Raw genomic sequence first — 17827 nt, forward strand, 5'->3', positions numbered from 1 at the left:
TTTTTCTTTTTGATAAACCTGGCCAGGGGTTTATCAATCTTATTCTTTCAAAGAACAAGCTCCTAGTTTCGTTGATCTGTTCTACTGTTCTTGTGGTTTCTATTTCATTGATCTCTGCTCTGTTCTTTATTATTTATCTTCTCCTGCTGGGTTTAGGCTTGATTTGCTGTTCTTTCTACAGCTCCTTTAGGTGTAGGGTTAGGTTGTGTATTTGAGACCTTTCTTGTTTCTTGAGAAAGGCTTGATTGCTATATACTTTCCTCTCAGGACTGTCTTTGCTGCATCCCAAAGATTGTGAACAGTTGTGTTTTCATTTTCATTTGTTTCCATGAATTTTTTAAATTCTTCTTTAATTTCCTGGTTGACCCATTCATTCTTTAGTAGGATGCTCTTTAGCCTCTACGTATTTGAGTTCTTTCTGATTTTCCTCTTGTGATTGAGTTCTAGTTTCAAAGCATTGTGGTCCGAAAATATGCAGGGGATGATCCCAATCTTTTGGTACCAGTTGAGACTTGATTTGTGACCTAAGATGTGATCTATTCTGGAGAATGTTCCATGGGCACTAGAGAAGAATGTGTATTCTGTTGCTTTGGGATGGAATGTTCTGAATATATCTGTGAAGTCCATTTGGTCCAGCGTGTCATTTAAAGTCTTTATTTCCTTGTTGATCTTTTGCTTAGATGATCTGTCCATTTTGGTGAGGGGGGTGTTAAAGTCCCCTACTATTACTGTATTGCTGTCAATGTGTTTCTTTGATTTTGTTAATTGGTTTATAAAATTGGCTGCTCCCAAGTTAGGGGCATAGATATTTACAATTGTTAGATCTTCTTGTTGGAATGACTCAGTATGATATAGTGTCCTTCCTCATCTCTTATTATAGTCTTTGGTTTAAAATCTAATTTGTCTGATATAAGGATTGCCACCCCAGCTTTGGGTGGCAATCCATTTTTTTTTTTCTGTTAAATTTGAGTTTACCTAGGGCGCCTGGGTGGCTCAGTTGGTTGAGCGACTGCCTTCGGCTCAGGTCATGATCCTGGAGTCCTGGGATCGAGTCCCGCATGGGGCTCCCTGCTCAGCGGGGGGTCTGCTTCTCCCTCTGACCCTCTTCCCTCTTGTGCTGTCTCTCATTCTCTCTCTCAAATAAATAAATAAATAAAATCTTTAAAAAAAATTTGAGTTTACCTATTCTAGATAAGAGTCCTTTGTCAGATATGTGGGTTTGTAAGTATTTATCTTTCCGTTCTCCTAAAGAAGGTCTTTCACAGAACAAAAAAATTTTAATCTTGAAATCTATTTTTTGGTGTGCTACTCACTTCACTCAGCTTTGTCTGATGTCTTTCAGAGGTACATTTCAACCTGTAGGTTCAGTTGATTGAATGGCTAGGAAATGATTTAAACATTCTTTCTCAAATCAATCTGGCCAAATTGTACTTAACCTACGTCTTGAAATTTATCAGCAAAGGTGTTGAATGACTTTTCAAAATCTCTACTGGATCTGTAGTTTTGACTTCTTTTTCATTTCTTCCTATTTCATTAATTACTCTTTAATTTCTCCCTCCTGCTTCCTCTGGTTCACACGGAGGATCAGCCAACACTTACTGTAATGAATGGGAATTAGACTTGGCAGTCGTTGCCAACACTCTACTGTTGCAGCACAAAAACAGCCACAGATGCATGTGAATAAATGTGTGGGGCTCTCTTCCTTGAGTGAGTCTCCATCAGTGGGAAAGATGGTTTCAGATAGCGCAGTGCTAAAAATCTGTTTCACCTTTAACATTAAATCATAGTTGAGCTGGGTATAAAATCTAACGTGACAGTTGTTCTCTTAATGCTTTAAAGGTGTATATTCTACCATCTTTGGTCCTTGCTGGTGGAAGATTGGTTGTCTACTTGTTCCTTGAAAGATCACTTCTTTGCCACTCTGATGTGTCTTAATCGGGGTTGATTGACAGTATCTGGGATACCTTGTGCTTCTGGAATCTGAGGAGTTCCAGTTCTCAACCTCTTTATTTTCCCATTCTGAAATTTCTGTGAGACTCTCTCATATTTTCCAGTTCATTAATTTTTTCAATATTTTATTTATCTTTAGAGAGAGTACATGTGGGGGGAAAGAGAATGTTAAGCGGGCTCCATGCTCAGTGTGGAGCCTGACATTGGGCTTGATGCTGTGACCCTGAGATCATGACCTGAGCTGAAATCAAGAGTCAGACGCTTAACCCACTGAGCCACCCAGGTGCCCCAAATCTGGTAAGTTTTAAATTTCAGTTAATATATGTATTTAATAGTCTCAAATTCTAGTATCTTTCTTTGACCAGATTCTACTCAGGTTCTGTGGAAATCTCAGTGAAGACCTGACATTGGGGTGGGGGGGCTTCTGTCTCTGCCTTGGCCAGGCCTAGCAAGAATTATGCTAGGTCAATTTAGCCAGAATAATAGGTTATCTTGCCATCAGCCAGGGTTCCTCTGATCAGTCTGGGCTGCCTCCAGCAAGAGTCCTGGCAGGTCGGGTTAGCCAGAACTTCACCATCCCTGATGGTTCCTCTTGGTAATTTTCCATCCACAGACCCCCCCCCCCCACCCTGCTCCTTGGCTGTCAGTCCCCACTTTTCCCTGTTGTAATCAGAGCCTGATCTCTCTCCCCTGTATGGCCAAACCCCATTGCAGTGGTCCCTATACCACTGTGATAGTCCCCCTGAATACAGCCTGCCTGCCTGGCCTTTTCCAAGCATCATGAGTAATCTTTCCTTTAACAGAAGTCCTTCTCCTGTTGTTTGGGGCAGTCGCTGACTTCCAGCCCTGTGCAGTGGAGCTTCAGCTGTGGGAATCATGCACAACAGTGGTTGACCCAGGGCTTTCCAGACATTGGAGAGAGTGTACATTCAAACCCCTGAAGAGCAGATCTGTGGTTATACATTTTCAGGAGGTGAGTTTATAGTTGTCTATGGTATTGTCTCCTGTGTCAGAGGTCCCAGGGCTCATCAGCCTTGGCTTGGGCAGGGGGAGGCTTTGGGCCTCTTTTTTCTAAGTACTCCTTTGCACAGAACTTTGTTTTGACTCTTAGCTCCTGCCAGGTGGACAGGCGCTCCGTTGTCATATAATGAACTAAGTAAGAGAAAGGAACTAGTTTTCCCTCTGGGAGGAAAGGCAGGGGTCAGCCAGGTAGGGGTGAGCTGGATGGCTGGCGGGGGTGGCTTACCGCACTGCAGAGGAGGGTCCAGGGGCACGAAGCCCCGGGCACACAAGTGGATGTAGGCGGCTGCCAGGTTACAGGCAGGGTGGAGCTCCTGGGTGCCACAGGTGTCCTGGATGCACAGGCTGAGGAATGGCGTGGGGTCCACCTGAAATCCAGCACCCACAGTCACGGTCCTTGCGCGTTATAGCCTTGCGAATAGCACAGGGGAGGGGCAGAGGCAAGATAGGGGTCAATTTGGGTCCCCTGGTCTACCTGCTGCATGGCTTCTGCTGGGGTCTAGACCCAGCCTCACACTCACCACCCTGAAGCAGTTCCCCAGGCAGGAACGGGGGTCCTGGAAGAAGGCCCAGCAGGTGGGGCTCCAGCCTGGGCACTCCTGAGTTTTCTCCATGGCCCTGCAGTCGCCACCCACCTAGTGAGACAAAGCCCAGACTCAGGCCTGCCGCCTGGACCTCCTCCTTCTTGGGCAGCTTGGACAGAGAAGCTGTCTGCAGAGTACACATGCCCCAAGCCAATCTCTACCCACACAGCCCCCGGGACACACGACCCCCCAAAGGAGGAGGGCTGGCGCACCAGCTCACCTTCCAGGCGAAGGCGAGCTCCTCCAGGCTCTGGGCCGCTGTGCCATCCGGCAATATCAGCTCATTGCCCGCCTCATTGTCATTGGTGCCCAGAAGGCCAGCAGACACCCCTGTGCAGAAAGGGGGCCAGGTGAGAGCCTGTCTGGGCCCAGGTTCCAGGAATGCCCGAACCCTCCACACCTGACGCCCACACCACCTCCTGGGCTCTAGCCCTTCATCAGAGGGAGAGGAGAAGGGAGCAAAGCATTTGTGTCCCTTTTGGGACCCTCCCCATGCCCACCGTCCTCATCCCAAGTGGCCTGGGCCGACGGGAGAGCTGTTCTGGGGCCGCCCTGAACCCGGAGTCGATGTCCCAGAAAGGAGGTAGAATATGGGGTCAGAGAGCCCCGGGCTTAAATCCGGGCTGTGAGAATGGTGGCCCGTACATGAGCTTCAGTGAGGTCATCCAAACCACAGCCAACAATGGGGAGGAGAAGGGGAGGAGGCGGCGACCCGGGTATTACAGCTGCAGAGACAAGGCCAGTGGGCACTGAGCCGAGCAGGATCTGTCCACCTGCAGTGGGGACGGTCCCAGCACTGCCATGACCCAGCAGGGAGACATGGCCTTGGACCTCCTTCCCATCCTGAGCCCTTCAGACTGTTCTCCTGCCTGCTCAGGTTGTAAGCCCCAAAGATCAGCGGCAGCCTGAGGGAGTCCCTGGGCATCCTGCCCCCAGCGTCCCGAGGACCCCAAGAGTGCCCCTGGCTGGGGATCTGCCAGCCTCTGCAAGGCCGACCCCACCAGCTCGGAGGCTGCTAGCTGGGACCCAGACCCACCATGGAGCCAGAGGCCCAGAGTCAGGCTGCAGAGACCAGCTCGGACATCACAGGTGACGGAGATGCCGTCCTCACTGGTCAGCTCGATCCTGGGGACGTCCCTCCTCATCTTGGCAGGAGGCAGATCGACGTGCAGACAGCTCTCCGTAGGCGAGGAGGAATCATAGAGCCTGTAGGTCTGGGGGCCAGACATGGGCTGAGCAGACAGGTGGCAGGCAACGTGGGGCACCAGGTGGGAAGGGTCTGGGGCCCAGGACATGGGCGTGTGGATGTACAGGAACGTGTCATCCTTCTGGGCCCCCTGCCCCTCCCACTCTCGCATGCTCACCTTCAGGCTCGGGTAGAGCACCAGGGTGGTACGGTTCAGCTCCACGGACAGGGACGGGAGCCCCGAGTGGTCCCGGTTCAGTGTCAGTGAGAACGTGTCGTGGGCAAAGTCCTTGGCCAGCAGCAGATGGCCACAGTGGACACCCAGGCTCCACACCTGGCCATCAAAGGTCACCACATACCTGGCCCCAGCCACCACAGCATGGTCTGGGAAGAAGAAAGCCCAGGGCAGGTAAGATGGCTCTGCCCGCTCTGCCCGCTGCCCTGGGGGCCCTGAGCGCAGGGGGTACTCCAGGGCGTGCAGAGCCTTTCTGGCCTGTGACCCCTTGGGCAGCCTACATGGGGGGGTCTATCCCCAGCTCTTCTCCACCATCTCCAGCCAAGTCGACAATAAAAAGAAAGGACTGATACAGGATTCCTTTCATACGAAGTGTCCAGAGTAGGCAAATCCATGGAGCCAGGAGGTAGACAGGTGGGAGCCAAGGACAGAGGGTGACAGCTAAGGGACAGAGGACGCTTGTGAGGTCATGAAAATGCTCTACAACTGACGGCGGTGGGGGATGTGAACCTCTGAATATATTCAAAGCCGCTGAATTAAATGCTTGAACTAAACAGTGTGGTATGCGAATTGTGGGTCAATGAAGCTATTGAAAAATAATCACTATAAAAAACACACAAAAGTATGACCAAAGGCTCCATCTAATGCAAGGAAGGTACCATGGGGGCCTGGCTCTGCCCTCCTCCAGGTGGGCAGAAGATCGAGACAGGGACAGCGTGCCCCACCGGGCCAGTTCGGCTGCTGAGCAGCGACTTGGGCTAGAAGTGGGGGGGCACTAGGGGACACATACCCAGGCCAGGGGGCTGCTGGCCCAGCCAGCCTCACGAGGAGGGTCCTGCATGCCCCTTCATCAGCCATCAGAGCTCAAGGTCACAGGCCAGCCCAAGGTCACATAAGTACGGAACTCCAAGGCCAACTTCAACCTCACCGTGCTGCCTAGCAGAGAAAGTACCCCTGACCCTAGGAGGGCAACTGCTTGCCCCGAACCTCAGCATTCCCACGTGGTCGGTACGAACCACACTGATACACCAGTCCTACCAGGCCCTGAGTGCCACACCTGCCTGTGGACTTGAGGCCCACCCCAGCACCAAGGAATTCGGCTCACAAACCACACGTGCCTGTCACCCAGAGGAGTGAGCCATGGTGCCACCTCCAGTGCACAGAGGGGAAACCAAGTCCCAGAGAGGTGGGAAGACTCGCCCGGGCCACACTCGGGCACGAGCTGGATGCAAACTCCCACGGGGCCCCAAGCCCCTGGAGCCACATCCGGTCTTGGCACAGCCCGTGGTGGCCGGCCCTGCCTGACCATGAGTCTGGACTCCATTAGCCGCCTTCCGGCTCCAGCTGGAGGTCTGCCTTTTGCGTCTCCAGCACCGACAAGGGGGAGGGAGCTGGCCTCGAGCTCCAAGCAGCTTGGCCCACTTCTGGGTTGGGCCCCAGACTCAGGCTTTCCTATGCTGGATGAAAGCCCGGATCTGCAGCCCAGTCCTCGTCCACTATGACCTGGGACAGTCCAGTAACCTCTGGGCCCTGCAGTACTGGGCTCAGGTCCCGGGGGCCACCCAGGACCAGGCCCCTGTCTGCCCCTGCCACGTCCTGCTGCCCCATCCCACAGGGTTCAGGGCTTCCTGGGGAGGAGGGTGGCCCAAGACTCACAGTCGTGGGGGCTCTCCAGCAGGCGACGCTGGAGCCGGTAGTACTCGGCCCACACATTGGTCCTGGACAGCTCGCCGAGCGGCCGCAGCAGCTTCTCCACCACGTAGCCGGTCACCCGGGCCACAGCCAGGGGCTCGTTCCCCGCCGGCAGCAGCGGCAAAGTCACCCGCACCGAACAGTTCCTGGAAGGAGCACAGAGGAGGTGGAGGAGGGTCCAGGCTCGGGGCAGACACAGCGGCCTCACTGGAAGGACACAGATGTCTGGGCTCCTGCCGGAGGGGGGGGGATGTACGTGCTGCCCCCCAGGGCCTTGGGTCAGGTCTGTGTGAACCCCGAGAATGGGCCGGCCCACATCTAGGGCTCCTGGAGGTGGGGTGGACAAGGGCAGCAAAAGCATCGGAGAAAGGGGAGGTCGGAGCCAAAGGGGACCTTGGGAGTTCGACCATCAAGGGAGGACCCTGAAACTTTCTCAGGGCGGAAAACAGGGGTCAAGTCGACTTTGTGGGGTCTGAAGGAGCAGAGAGGTCTCAGCACACGTTGGGCTTGGAGGTAGATGAGGAATAGTTCATGCCCTCGACTGCGGGTGGAGGTAGGTGCCGGGGGTGGGGGAGGACATTTACCTCCCCCAGGAGGCCCGGAGGACCTGCAGCGGTGGGGCTGGAAGTGGTCTCAGAGGCCTCCCTGCCCCCACACCCCTTCCTCAGCACAAGCACCCAGTGCTGACCCCTTGCCAGGACCTCCCCCGGGCAGGAGCCCCCTAACCGCACCAGTCAGCCCCTACCTTTGCAAACAGCCCCGACTAGTACATTCCTCTGCACACCAGCTGACACCGTGCCCCCTTGGCAGCTTCCCTCGGCCAGCCCACGTTGTGACAGCACCGAGAGCCCTGGTGGCCTGAGCACCACCCGAGGCACCGAGCACTGATCCAAGGTTGCCCAAGTCAGAGCGGGATTCAAGCCCAAGCATTCCCCCGGTCCCCACGCGCTGTGAGGTCGCTTGGCTGGGGCCGCTGCCATTCCGAGCCCCCCCCCCCCCACTGCTGATGGGGCCCCAGCCTGGGAGGGGGAGGGGCGCACACACCCCAGAGCCCAGGCCTGTCTCTGAGGCTGGTTCTGCTGCCCCATCCGGTCCAGTCCCCTCTCTGACAACTCCCAGACTGTTGTACGGGCCAGACCTCAAAGTAGCAGTTCCTACTGGCCGTTTCCAACTGCGTGTCCTCATGGCTTCTCAAGCTCAACGCGTCCAGAATGGCACCTGACCATCCCCGCTCCTGCCACACACACTGAATAAAGGCCCCCGAAGACCTCCAAGTGCCTGGGCCCTAGGACTACGGGAACTGATGTGGCCAAAGGCACTTTGCGGGTGTGCCTAAGTGAAGGATTCTGGGATGGATTATCCGGGTGAGCTCATGTCGTCAGAAAAAGGGCGGGAGGAGGGTCAGAGAGACAAGATAGAAGGACAGAGTCTGGAGAGAAAGTGATGCTGTGGCTTTCAGCTTTGAAGGCGGAGGAAGGGTCTCTGAGCCAAGGAGCGCTGGTGCTCCTAGAGGCTGGAAAAGGTAAAGGGGGTGGGTTCTCCCCTGGAGCCTCCCTGGGAGCCAGCCCGGCTGACACGTTGGCTGTAGCCCACTGAAACGGATTTCCCAGACTTCGGACCTCCAGAACGACACGAGAATAAATCTGTGTTGTTTGAAGTCACTAAATGTGTGGGTCAAGGGGCTATGGCAGCAAGAGGAAACTGATAAAGCCCCCATCTGCCTGCCACCAGTCATCCCTCATTGCTCCACCAATGGACCAGACCGTCCCTCCTGCCATTTGCAAGGCCAAAAACCTCGGTGCCACCTGTTCCAACACCTAAGCCAATCTGTCAGCAAATCTCCAGGCTTGACCTTACAACACGTCCAGAATCTAAACACCTCGCGGCCCTTCCACGGCTCCCGAGTCTCGCCCAGACACCCACAACCGAGGGCCACTCCTTACTGGGCTCCGCACTGCCATCCACACCACGCCCCTGCCCCCAGCCAAGTCTCACCACCAGGGCCAGAGGGATCTTTTTATTTTTTTTATTTTATTTATTTTTTGACAGAGACAGCGAGAGAGGGAACACAAGCAGGGGGAGTGGGAGAGGGAGCAGCAGGCTTCCCACGGAGCAGGGAGCCCGAAGCGGGGCTCGATCCCAGGACCCTGGGATCCTGACCTGAGCCGAAGGCAGACGCTAAATGGCTGAGCCACCCAGGCGCCCCCAGAGGGATCTTTTTAAATGGGATATACATCATGTCTTTTCTCAGCTCGAAACCTTTTGTGGGTTCCCATCACAGAGTAGAAATCAATGTCCTCACAAAGGCTCCAGGCCACCTGGATGCCCCTCAACTCTCAGGCTCTTGTAGCCTCCACTCCAGCCCCACTGGTTTCCTCCATACTCCTCCAGCAGGCCAGGCACACTCCCACCCCTGGGTCTTTGCACTGGCTGTGGCCTCTGCCTGAAACTCTTCCCATGATGCCCACAGGGCCCCCTCCCCCAGCTCCTTCCAGCCCTTGTGCAAATGCCACCTTCTCAAAGAAGCAGACCATGGCTTCAGCATGCCAAGGGTGCCCCCCACCCCAATTGTCCTGCCTGTTCTTCTCCAGCATTTACCACCCGATATACCAAAGCACAGGCTAGGAAACTATGTCTCATGGGCGAGATCCAGCCCGTGTCCAGTTTCTGGAGGGCCTGCAAGGTAAGAGGGGCTCTTCTGTTTTTAAAGGATTATTGAAAAACAAAGGGAAGATGAAGGGAAAGACCACTGAGCCTACGAAGCCTGAAAACTTTTACCCTGAGGCCCCTCTGGAGGAAAGTGTGGCCGAGTACGGTGTAGATAACCTAGCTCTTTGTTCAGTGTGAGGATGGGGATGGGTCTCATTCACTGCTGTATCCATAGAACCTAAAACAGCTCTCACCCGGAGAACCTGTTCATCCAATACCCGTGGAATGAAGAATAAGCCTCAACTTAACAGATGAGGACTGAAAATGCCCCCCTGGCTGGGTCGTCCTAAGGAATACACGAGACCAAGGGTGCTGTAGCCTGGGGCCCGGCCTGGGGCAGGGAGACAGAGAAGGACGGTCCCTGGTCCCCAAGGTACCTGGCTGAGAAGCTGTACAGGGCCAGCAAGGGCTTGCAGAGCTTCCGCAGGGCCTGGGACAAAGTGGATTCGGCCCAAGACAGCATCTGGCGGGCGGCCTGCAGGGGGCGGGCGGGGAGAGCCATCAGGGTTCACCCCACCTGGCAGGCCCGCGTCCCACCCCCTCGCCCCACCTCACCAGCTCCATGGCTGCCCCGATGGGCCTGGGCCCCAGGGCCCGCCACAGCCGCACGGCCTCCTCAGCCCGCTCCCGCCACACCTCGTCCAGGGGCTGTGGGGTCACCTCCAGGTAGGCGTCCTTCAGTGTGGCCAGGGGCCCTGCAACAGGTGGCCGCCACCCACCGTGAGCCCCCTCCCCATCCCCCGCCCGGAGTCCTGACCTCAGGCCAGATGCCACTGCCTGCAGCCCAGACCCCGGCAGGGGGACCGGCCCCCTTGATGACCCAGGCCTCCAGGAAACAGGGCCTGTTCCAGGGAATAAGGGGGCGGCAAGAGGGACTGCAGGGAAAGAGCCAGCCCGGCAGGCCCGAGACTTCCCCTCTGCAAGGCCTGTTCCCAAGGTCGGCCCTGGGCTGGCATGTGGGAGCCCGGATGGGAGGAGGGTTGCCACCACTCCCAGAACCGAAAAGAGGGCCTCGCTCTGCCCAAACCATTTGCAGGGACAAATGGCTTGTGCCCAACACCCCCTTTCCTCCTGTGAGTCCGGAATGGTGGTGTGTGCCAGGGGAGGCTTCCTCCAGGACCAGCCCCCTAAGAAAACCCTCGGAGCAGGACCTCTAACGAGCTTCCCTGGCAGACCAGTTGTGGTCACCATGTGACGCTGGGGGAATTGAAGGCGTCCTGGGTGACCTCCCTGGGAGAAGATTCTGGAAGCTTGTGCCTGGTTTCCCTCCCTCACTCGGGCCTGGGCCCCCGTGCCGCTTCCCTTTGCTGATCTTGCTCTGTGTGCTTTCGCTGTAACAAATCCTAGCTGTGAGCAGGAAAATATTCCGAGAACTGAGCCCTAGCGAGCCACGGAAGCTGGGGGTGGCCGTGGGGATTCTGACCCAGAGACAGAAGCAGGGTGGGAGAGAAGGGCCAGCTATCGGCCCTGGTGCTCGTGTGGAGAGGCCTGAAGTTCCCAGCATCACTCGGAGGACGCTCGGGGCAGCGGCGACTTAGTAACCAGGACAGAAGCCTGAACCACACAGCCACGCTGGTGCTGATCACAGAACCAGAAATAGGCTCTGGGATCTTCCAGCACTGGGCCTAATAGAAATAAAGCTGTAGGCCCAAAAGAAATCAGGCAGGGACTGGAAAAAAAAAAAAAATAGACCAGCAGTCCGCAAAGAACCAAGGCAGCGGGCATGAGGGATGTTAGCTTGGAGAGCTGCAGGGATGGAGGCAGCAGAGTGAACACGAAGGCTGCAGGCCCATGAGGCCCCGCAGGCCGGGAGGGCTCTGGGGTCGGGCCCTCACTCGTGCACTCACGTTCCAGCTCGTTCCGCAGCTGCTCCAGCCCCGCCCGTAGTCTCTCCAGGTAGGGGGGCAAGTGGTGTATCAGCGCCTGCCTGGCCTGGCCCCATGGCGCGGCCACCGCCCGGCCACTCGCCACCACGGCTCCCAGTCCCCCGTGGGACAACTGCAGGAGGGGGCCCACCATGCTGTCCAGGGTGCCCGCCGGCCGCACCTGGGCAGGGAAATCGAGGCAAGATCGGTGTGAGGGTCTGGGGCACCCGGCACTCCAGAAGATCCTCACGCCTGGTGAGTGGAGGGCACAGGATGGGCCGGGGGAAGGGGGGGGCATCTCCACACAGCACCTCCCCTTCTCGAAGTGTGTCCCCGACCCCCTGGTGCAGTCTACCCACCAGGCGCCGGAACCTTTCCACGTAGGCATCCAAGCCTCGGATCTTCTTCTCTAGCTGGGCTCCCACCTGGGCCCCGATGGCTGCCATCCTGGACTGTGGGCACAGAGGGACAGGCTGGGGACTCCGGGGAGGGGGGTGCTTCCTGGGACTGGGGTGGACAGGAGGTTCTCGGTGCCGGCCATAGGGCCCCAGGATATGTTTGCATGCTACGGGGCTGCCTCTGGTTTTCTGGGCCTTGTTGGACCCAAAAGGCTCGCAGCCCCAGCACCGTGGTCTGGGCCCCAGGGAAAACAGCATCCCCCACCCCCGGGGCCGCCTCACCTCCACGCTGCCCAGCAGGGTTCCCGGGCAGCCGTGTGCCTCCAGGCGAAGACTCTGGTTGGCAGCCTGCAGGCTCAGGCGTCCCAGGGGCTGCACGGGCTGCCCGCCGTCCTGGAGCAGGGCCTCCACCTCGGCCGTTCGCCTGTGGGCACATGCCCGCAGCACCACGCTCTCCTCTCGGCTCCCTGGGGCCGGGAAGGGTCCTGCTGTTGCCCCCAGGACTTGCCTGGCTGCTGCCCGGCTGTCCACACCTCCTCCTCTCCACGGAGAGCTTCCTGTTAGCCCCAGGCCCTAGCGTTTGCAGGCCTGGAAGCGTACCACCCAAATCAGCTTCCCGACCCCCTGAGGCCTGGGCTCCTTCTCATCCCCCAGCCCATACCCACCTCCCGTCTGCCCACCTGGACCCTTCTCCCAACCTCTCCTGACATCACAGCCCATACAGGTGGCTGCAGGGGGCTCACTGTCTCCTCCGAGCTGAGGGCGCCACGAAGTCCTAACCGGGTTCCCTGACTCCTCAACTCTCAACACCCCGATCTCTGTCCTCTCTGGGGCCCAGGTGGGCCCCGCCCCAGCCATCTGAGCAGTCCTCGCTGTCTCTACTCACCTTCCTCATGGATCACAGCGGCCTGGAGGCAGCTCGGGGCCCGGGACACCGACAGCCTCACTTTCTCGTCCCCATTGTCCACAATTCCCTCTAGCTGGATGCTGGCCCGAGAAGCCGAGGTGGAGACCCGGCCCCGCAGGCCGAGCTGCTGAGCCTTGGCGCTGAGGACCTGCAAACAGGAGAGCAGAGAGCAGAGTGGGGCCTGGTCCCCCCGCTCTTGCTAGCCCCGGGCCCAAGGAGAGAAAAGGCAGCGCCCACCCCCTGCCCCACATCTCCCGGGGCACTGGGACCCCCACGTACAACCCCACAAGGTTCACTATCCCTGCCAACTGCAGAAAGTACCTATTAAATCCACATCTGGGGGCCTGATAAGCCAGGGGCACCCGCCATCCCCATGGCTTAAACATCGCAGACGCCAGGCCTCACCCCGGCGCCGCTGTCTTAACTGATCCGGGTGGCCCTGGGCCTTGACATTTTTGCCGTCCCTGGTGCCCAGCTGTTTCTACCTGCCGTGCTTTCTGTAATTTCAGGAGAAACACGGCAAATGCCTCAGCACGTTCAAGGAGCTGTTGTGGGGAGCACAGGGCACAAACACAGTCCCCAAGCACTTTGTCGCGCCCCTTGCAGACGCCCAGCCTTGCAGGAGGGGGACTCGGGACAGGTGAGCTCTGAATGGACAATGGGGCTGGAGGTCACAGAAGGAACCCTGGAGGACACCCTGCAAGGGGAAGCCTGTTGGGGGGAGGGGAGCCACCTCTGGCCGTGACTCAGCTGCCCCATGTTCGAGTCCAGATGCTGCTACCAATGAGCCGTACCACCCTGAATAAGTGCGTTGCCCTGTCTGTGCCTCGGTTTCCAGTTCTGTCAAATGACACAGGACGGTGGCCTTCGAACTTCAGCAGGAATCGGAATTACTGTGTGTGTGTGTGTGTGTTACAGGAGGGCGCCTTACGGGGTGAATGTGTTCCTCAAAAAGGCGTGTGGAAGTTCGAACCCTAGTTCCGATTATTCGGAAATAGGGTCTCTGCAGATGTGGTTGTCCTGGATTCAGGTGGGCCCTAAATGCAACGACCCATAGCCTTGGGAGACAGCCGTGTGAAGACACAGAGGTTGGAATGACACGGCCATAAGCCAAGGAGCGCCCAGGCCTGCCGGTGACCCCTAGAAGCAGGAAGAGGCACGGGGGGACAGTGCCCTAGAGCTTCTGCTGGGCGTGCGGACTTGCTGACACCCTGATTTCAGACTTCTAGCCTCTAGCACTGTGAAAGGAAAAAAATCCTGTTGTGTTCCAGCACCGCGCTGGGGGTCCTCCGTTCGGCAGCCCTAGGAATCTAATTCAGGGGGCTCACTACACATGTTCCAGAAAATCCATCCTCAAGGTTTCCAAGTGGGTGGGGTGCAGCCCAGAGAGCCTTCTGAAATTTCACAGTGTCATGAGGACCAAACAAGGCTGGGAAAGACCTCTCTCCACCGCATGGACCCCCACATGGGGCAGGGGGCCCACTCCCAGGCCAGCAGGCCTTGGGGTACTGGGATTACAGACGCGGGAGCAGCTGGGGGCCTGGCTGGCAGGTGGGGAAATGAAGCGGTCAGCCCCGGACAGCCTTGGAGAGCAAAGCTCTTTTGATACCACCATGCCACCATGCAGGGAAACAGGCCGAGCAACCTCCAGAGGCAGAAGAGCCATCCCCATCCAGCTCCGGATGCTGGAAGGAAACCTCACGAGCACCTACTATGTGCAAACAGCTCCGCAAATGAGGTGGGATTTGTTCCCATTGGACAGAGGAGACAACTGAGGTCAGAAGAAGGAAAGTCACGAAGTCAGGGGCACTTGGCCAGGGGGACGCGAAGGTGGGCAGATGGTAACAGTGATGGGGCACCTACTGTGTGCCTATTTTATTATTTTTAAATTTTTTTTTATTTTTTAAGATTTTTTATTTATTTATTTGACAGAGAGAGAGACACAGTGAGAGAGGGAACACAAGCAGGGAGAGTGGGAGGGGGAGAAGCAGGCCTCCCGCTGAGCAGGGAGCCTGATGCGGGGCTCGATCCCAGGACCCCGGGATCATGACCTGAGCCGAAGGCAGACGCTTAACGACTGAGCCACCCAGGCGCCCCCTGTGTGCCTATTTTAAAGGGGGCAGAGGGAGGGGGTGCCCGGAACCCTACCCGCTGCCTTGCGAAATATGTCCGCTCCCCACTTACAGATGAGGAGGCAGGGCTCAGCGAGGGCCCTTCCCAAGATCACTCGGCCGGTGGGGACAGAGAAGGCATCGAGCCCAGCTCTGCGCCCTCCTACCTTCCTGGGCTGCTGGGAGAATCAGTAATACTGAGTGGCTGCCTTGTCGCAGGCACTGCTCTAAGTGATCTGCACGTAGTAACATATTTAATCCTCACGGCATGAATCCCACGGGAGCTAGGGTAGGTGCAGCGATTACTCCCCGCTTTGCAGGGGAGGAAGCCAGGCAGTGTGCCAGCCTGTGGTTCTGACAGTGACCACCAGGTGGCAGGGCCATCCAGGCGTTGGTGGCCTCGCAGGCCAGAGCTGGAGGAAGGGCATCCTCCTGGGGGTGGGGGGAGGTGCAGGCAGCCCCGACCTAGCCACCCACCTCCAGCTCCCCGGAGAAGTCTGGTGCCCGAGGCTTGCTGTGGTTGCGGAGGGTCAGGCTGAGGTGCAGGCCATGGTCTGGGTCCGGGGCGAGGCCCATCTGGCAGCGGGAATCCAGCAGGAGCCCATTGTGGCCCAGGGTGTGCTCCCCAGAGACTGAGAGAGCCTGGAACGAGAGGGTGGGTGTCAGCGGTCAGGGAGGCACAGGGGCTGCAACTTCCTCTCCCCACCATGCCCGGGCCTGGTCCAGACCCCCGGGGCTGTCGCAAGAGCCTGTTGGGTCTCCCTTCTAGTTCAGCGCATGGTCCCTCCTCCACTCGGGAGCCAGACTGACAGTGAAAAATGCAAATCGGACATGATCCCCTTGCTCAAAACTCTCCGCCTCCCCCTTGTACTAAGAAAAGCTGGTTGCCTGACATGGCCCACGAGTCAGCATTATCTTCTTAACCTCACCTCCTTGCTCTCTAAAGGCTGCCCTCTGTTCCTCCAATACCCTCAGCATGCTCCGCCACAGGGCCTTTGCACTGGCTGTTCCCTGTGCAGAGCTCGCATTTGTCAGTGGGGCCCCCTGCAATCCCCCGTCCCCTCTCCCTGCGTCATTCCTTCACGGCATTCATCATGCCTCAGTACATATGATGCATCTTTTTTTTTTTTTTTTAAGATTTTATTTATTCATTTGAGACAGAGATAGAGATAGAGAGAGAAAGCATGAGCAGGGAGAGAGGCAGAGGGAGGGGGAGAAGCAGGCTCCTCACTGAGCCAGGAACCTGATGCGGGGTTCAATCCCAGGACCCTGGGATCATGACCTGAGCCGAAGGCAGACGCTTAATGACTGAGCCACCCAGGCGCCCCCGTATCATGCATCTTGTTTAACTTTTTCCACCCACTGGAAAGTGAGCTCCAAGGGGTGGGGCACCCAGTCTGTCCCCTTCACCTTCCTTGTCCCTGCACCTAGGAGAGGGCCCTGCATTAAGTAAAACCCACAAATGCTTTCTGAACGAATGGATGAATGGGGTTGGCAACCTGGCTCAAGAGCCAAATTTGGCTCACTGCTTGTTCTTGTTAATAAATATGCATCAGAAGATGGCCACACCCATGAGTTTACATATAACCTATGACAGCACAGTTGAGTGATGGTAACAGAGATCATATGGCTTGAACAGCTAAAATATGGGGCACCTGGGTGGCTCAGTCGTTAAGCGTCTGCCTTCGGCTCAGGTCATGATCCCCGGGGCATGGGATCAAGCCCCGCATCGGGCTCCCTGCTCAAGCGGGAAGCCTGCTTCTCCCTCTCCATCTGCCTGCCACTCCCCCAGCTTGTGCGCACTCTCTGTGTGTCAAATAAATAAATAAAGTCTTAAAAAAAAAAAAAAAAGAAAAGCTCAAATATTTGCTATCTGACCCTTTACAGAAAATCTCTGACCCTGGGATAGATGGATAGTTGGGGAAATGGATGGATGGATGGGAGGGTGGGTGAGTAGGTGGATGGGTGGGTTTATGGATGGATGGATGGACAGAAGGGTGGGGAGTAGGTAGGTGGATGGATGGGAGGGTTGGTAGGTAGGAGGAAGGACCAATCAACCAGCTAACAAACCCAGGAAGAATGTTTTGGGAAAGAGGTCCCAACACCTCACCTCCAACAACGATGTAGCTGAGCACCTTTCATTTACATGTAAAGCTCTCTTCCTGTGTCACATCTCATATCTCACAGTCACCCTACATGCTGAAGCCTACTGCCTCTTCTGTTCCTCAGATGGAACCCTGGACTTTGAGAGGGTCAACCCGCCCTGCCTGGGATCACCCCACCGGCAGATGGCAGAGCGGTGATGTGGGCACCCAGCTCCCTCGCTCACACCCCTGCGCTCTGTGGATGCTGTCCTCTCTCCTCACCCTCCCTCCATGGGTGCCCGGGCCCCCTTCCCGGGACAGACTCACCCTGGGCAGGTCACAGAGCCCCAGGTGCAGGGAATGGTGCAGCCGGTGGGTATAGTCGGTCCCCACCTCCCCCTGGAAGCTCTGCGTGGTGCAGGAGCCAGTGAAGATGTGCTGCAGCATGGCCTCGGCGTGGATCCTGTCCGCCTGCGATGGCCAATGCCTCTGGCAGGAGAAGGCACCGTGAGGCAGGGCCTCATCCCATGAGCGGAGAGAGGGGCCAAGGCCAGCTGCCGATGGGAGACCTCACGAGAGAGGGTCAGGTGCTGTAAGTCCCATCATGAGAGCTCCAGTCGGCCACAGCAGTGATTTATACGCCGGGCGGATGTTTGTGGGGAGCACCGGGGGCCTGAGTTTAAAGGGTCCCAGAGCCCAGGGTGCGAGACCCCAGAAGGAACAAGGTTGGCTTTCAGGGCCATTTCTCCCCATTTCTCCATGGTCCGGTCCCTGTCCCAGGCTCTGCAGAACAGTGCTCAGCCCCAGCCGCAGCCCCGGGTGGGCAGTGATGCCAGGAAGACTCCAAACTGACACCTCCAGGAACCTGATCTCCCCCTGCCCCCAAAAGCCCTCTGGTGTCACCAGCTTCTTCCCTCGTCTGGCTCCAAGTGCTCACCTCATGCTGGGCGCCTTGCTTCCCTCATCCCCCCAGAGCTGTCACTATACCCCAGTCAGGGAACCCATTTTACAGATGAGAACACCAAGGCTCACAGTGGAGAAATGAGTTTCTCACCATCCTCCAGCACAGCTAGCGTTGGCACAAGA

General features: G+C 57.1%; 1 protein-coding gene across 1 annotated transcript in view; it reads right to left on the bottom strand.

Annotated features, from left to right (window-relative positions):
- Window positions 1-2746: 2746 nt before the first annotated feature.
- LOC110587774 overlaps window positions 2747-17827 on the bottom strand; it is a 134370-nt gene continuing 119289 nt past the window's right edge. The window contains exons 53-67 of the mRNA XM_044915264.1: window positions 17069-17230; window positions 15135-15299; window positions 12526-12694; window positions 11922-12106; window positions 11601-11693; window positions 11224-11422; window positions 9932-10071; window positions 9754-9851; window positions 6632-6813; window positions 4919-5124; window positions 4591-4768; window positions 3775-3884; window positions 3492-3605; window positions 3197-3338; window positions 2747-2796 (exon numbers count right to left, since the gene is read on the bottom strand). Of these exons, the coding sequence (XP_044771199.1) occupies window positions 2747-2796; window positions 3197-3338; window positions 3492-3605; window positions 3775-3884; window positions 4591-4768; window positions 4919-5124; window positions 6632-6813; window positions 9754-9851; window positions 9932-10071; window positions 11224-11422; window positions 11601-11693; window positions 11922-12106; window positions 12526-12694; window positions 15135-15299; window positions 17069-17230 (2193 nt within the window). The remainder of the gene's footprint in view (window positions 2797-3196; window positions 3339-3491; window positions 3606-3774; window positions 3885-4590; window positions 4769-4918; window positions 5125-6631; window positions 6814-9753; window positions 9852-9931; window positions 10072-11223; window positions 11423-11600; window positions 11694-11921; window positions 12107-12525; window positions 12695-15134; window positions 15300-17068; window positions 17231-17827) is intronic.

This window comes from Neomonachus schauinslandi, chromosome 5, assembly GCF_002201575.2.
Source record: "Neomonachus schauinslandi chromosome 5, ASM220157v2, whole genome shotgun sequence".
Lineage (NCBI taxonomy): Eukaryota > Metazoa > Chordata > Mammalia > Carnivora > Phocidae > Neomonachus > Neomonachus schauinslandi.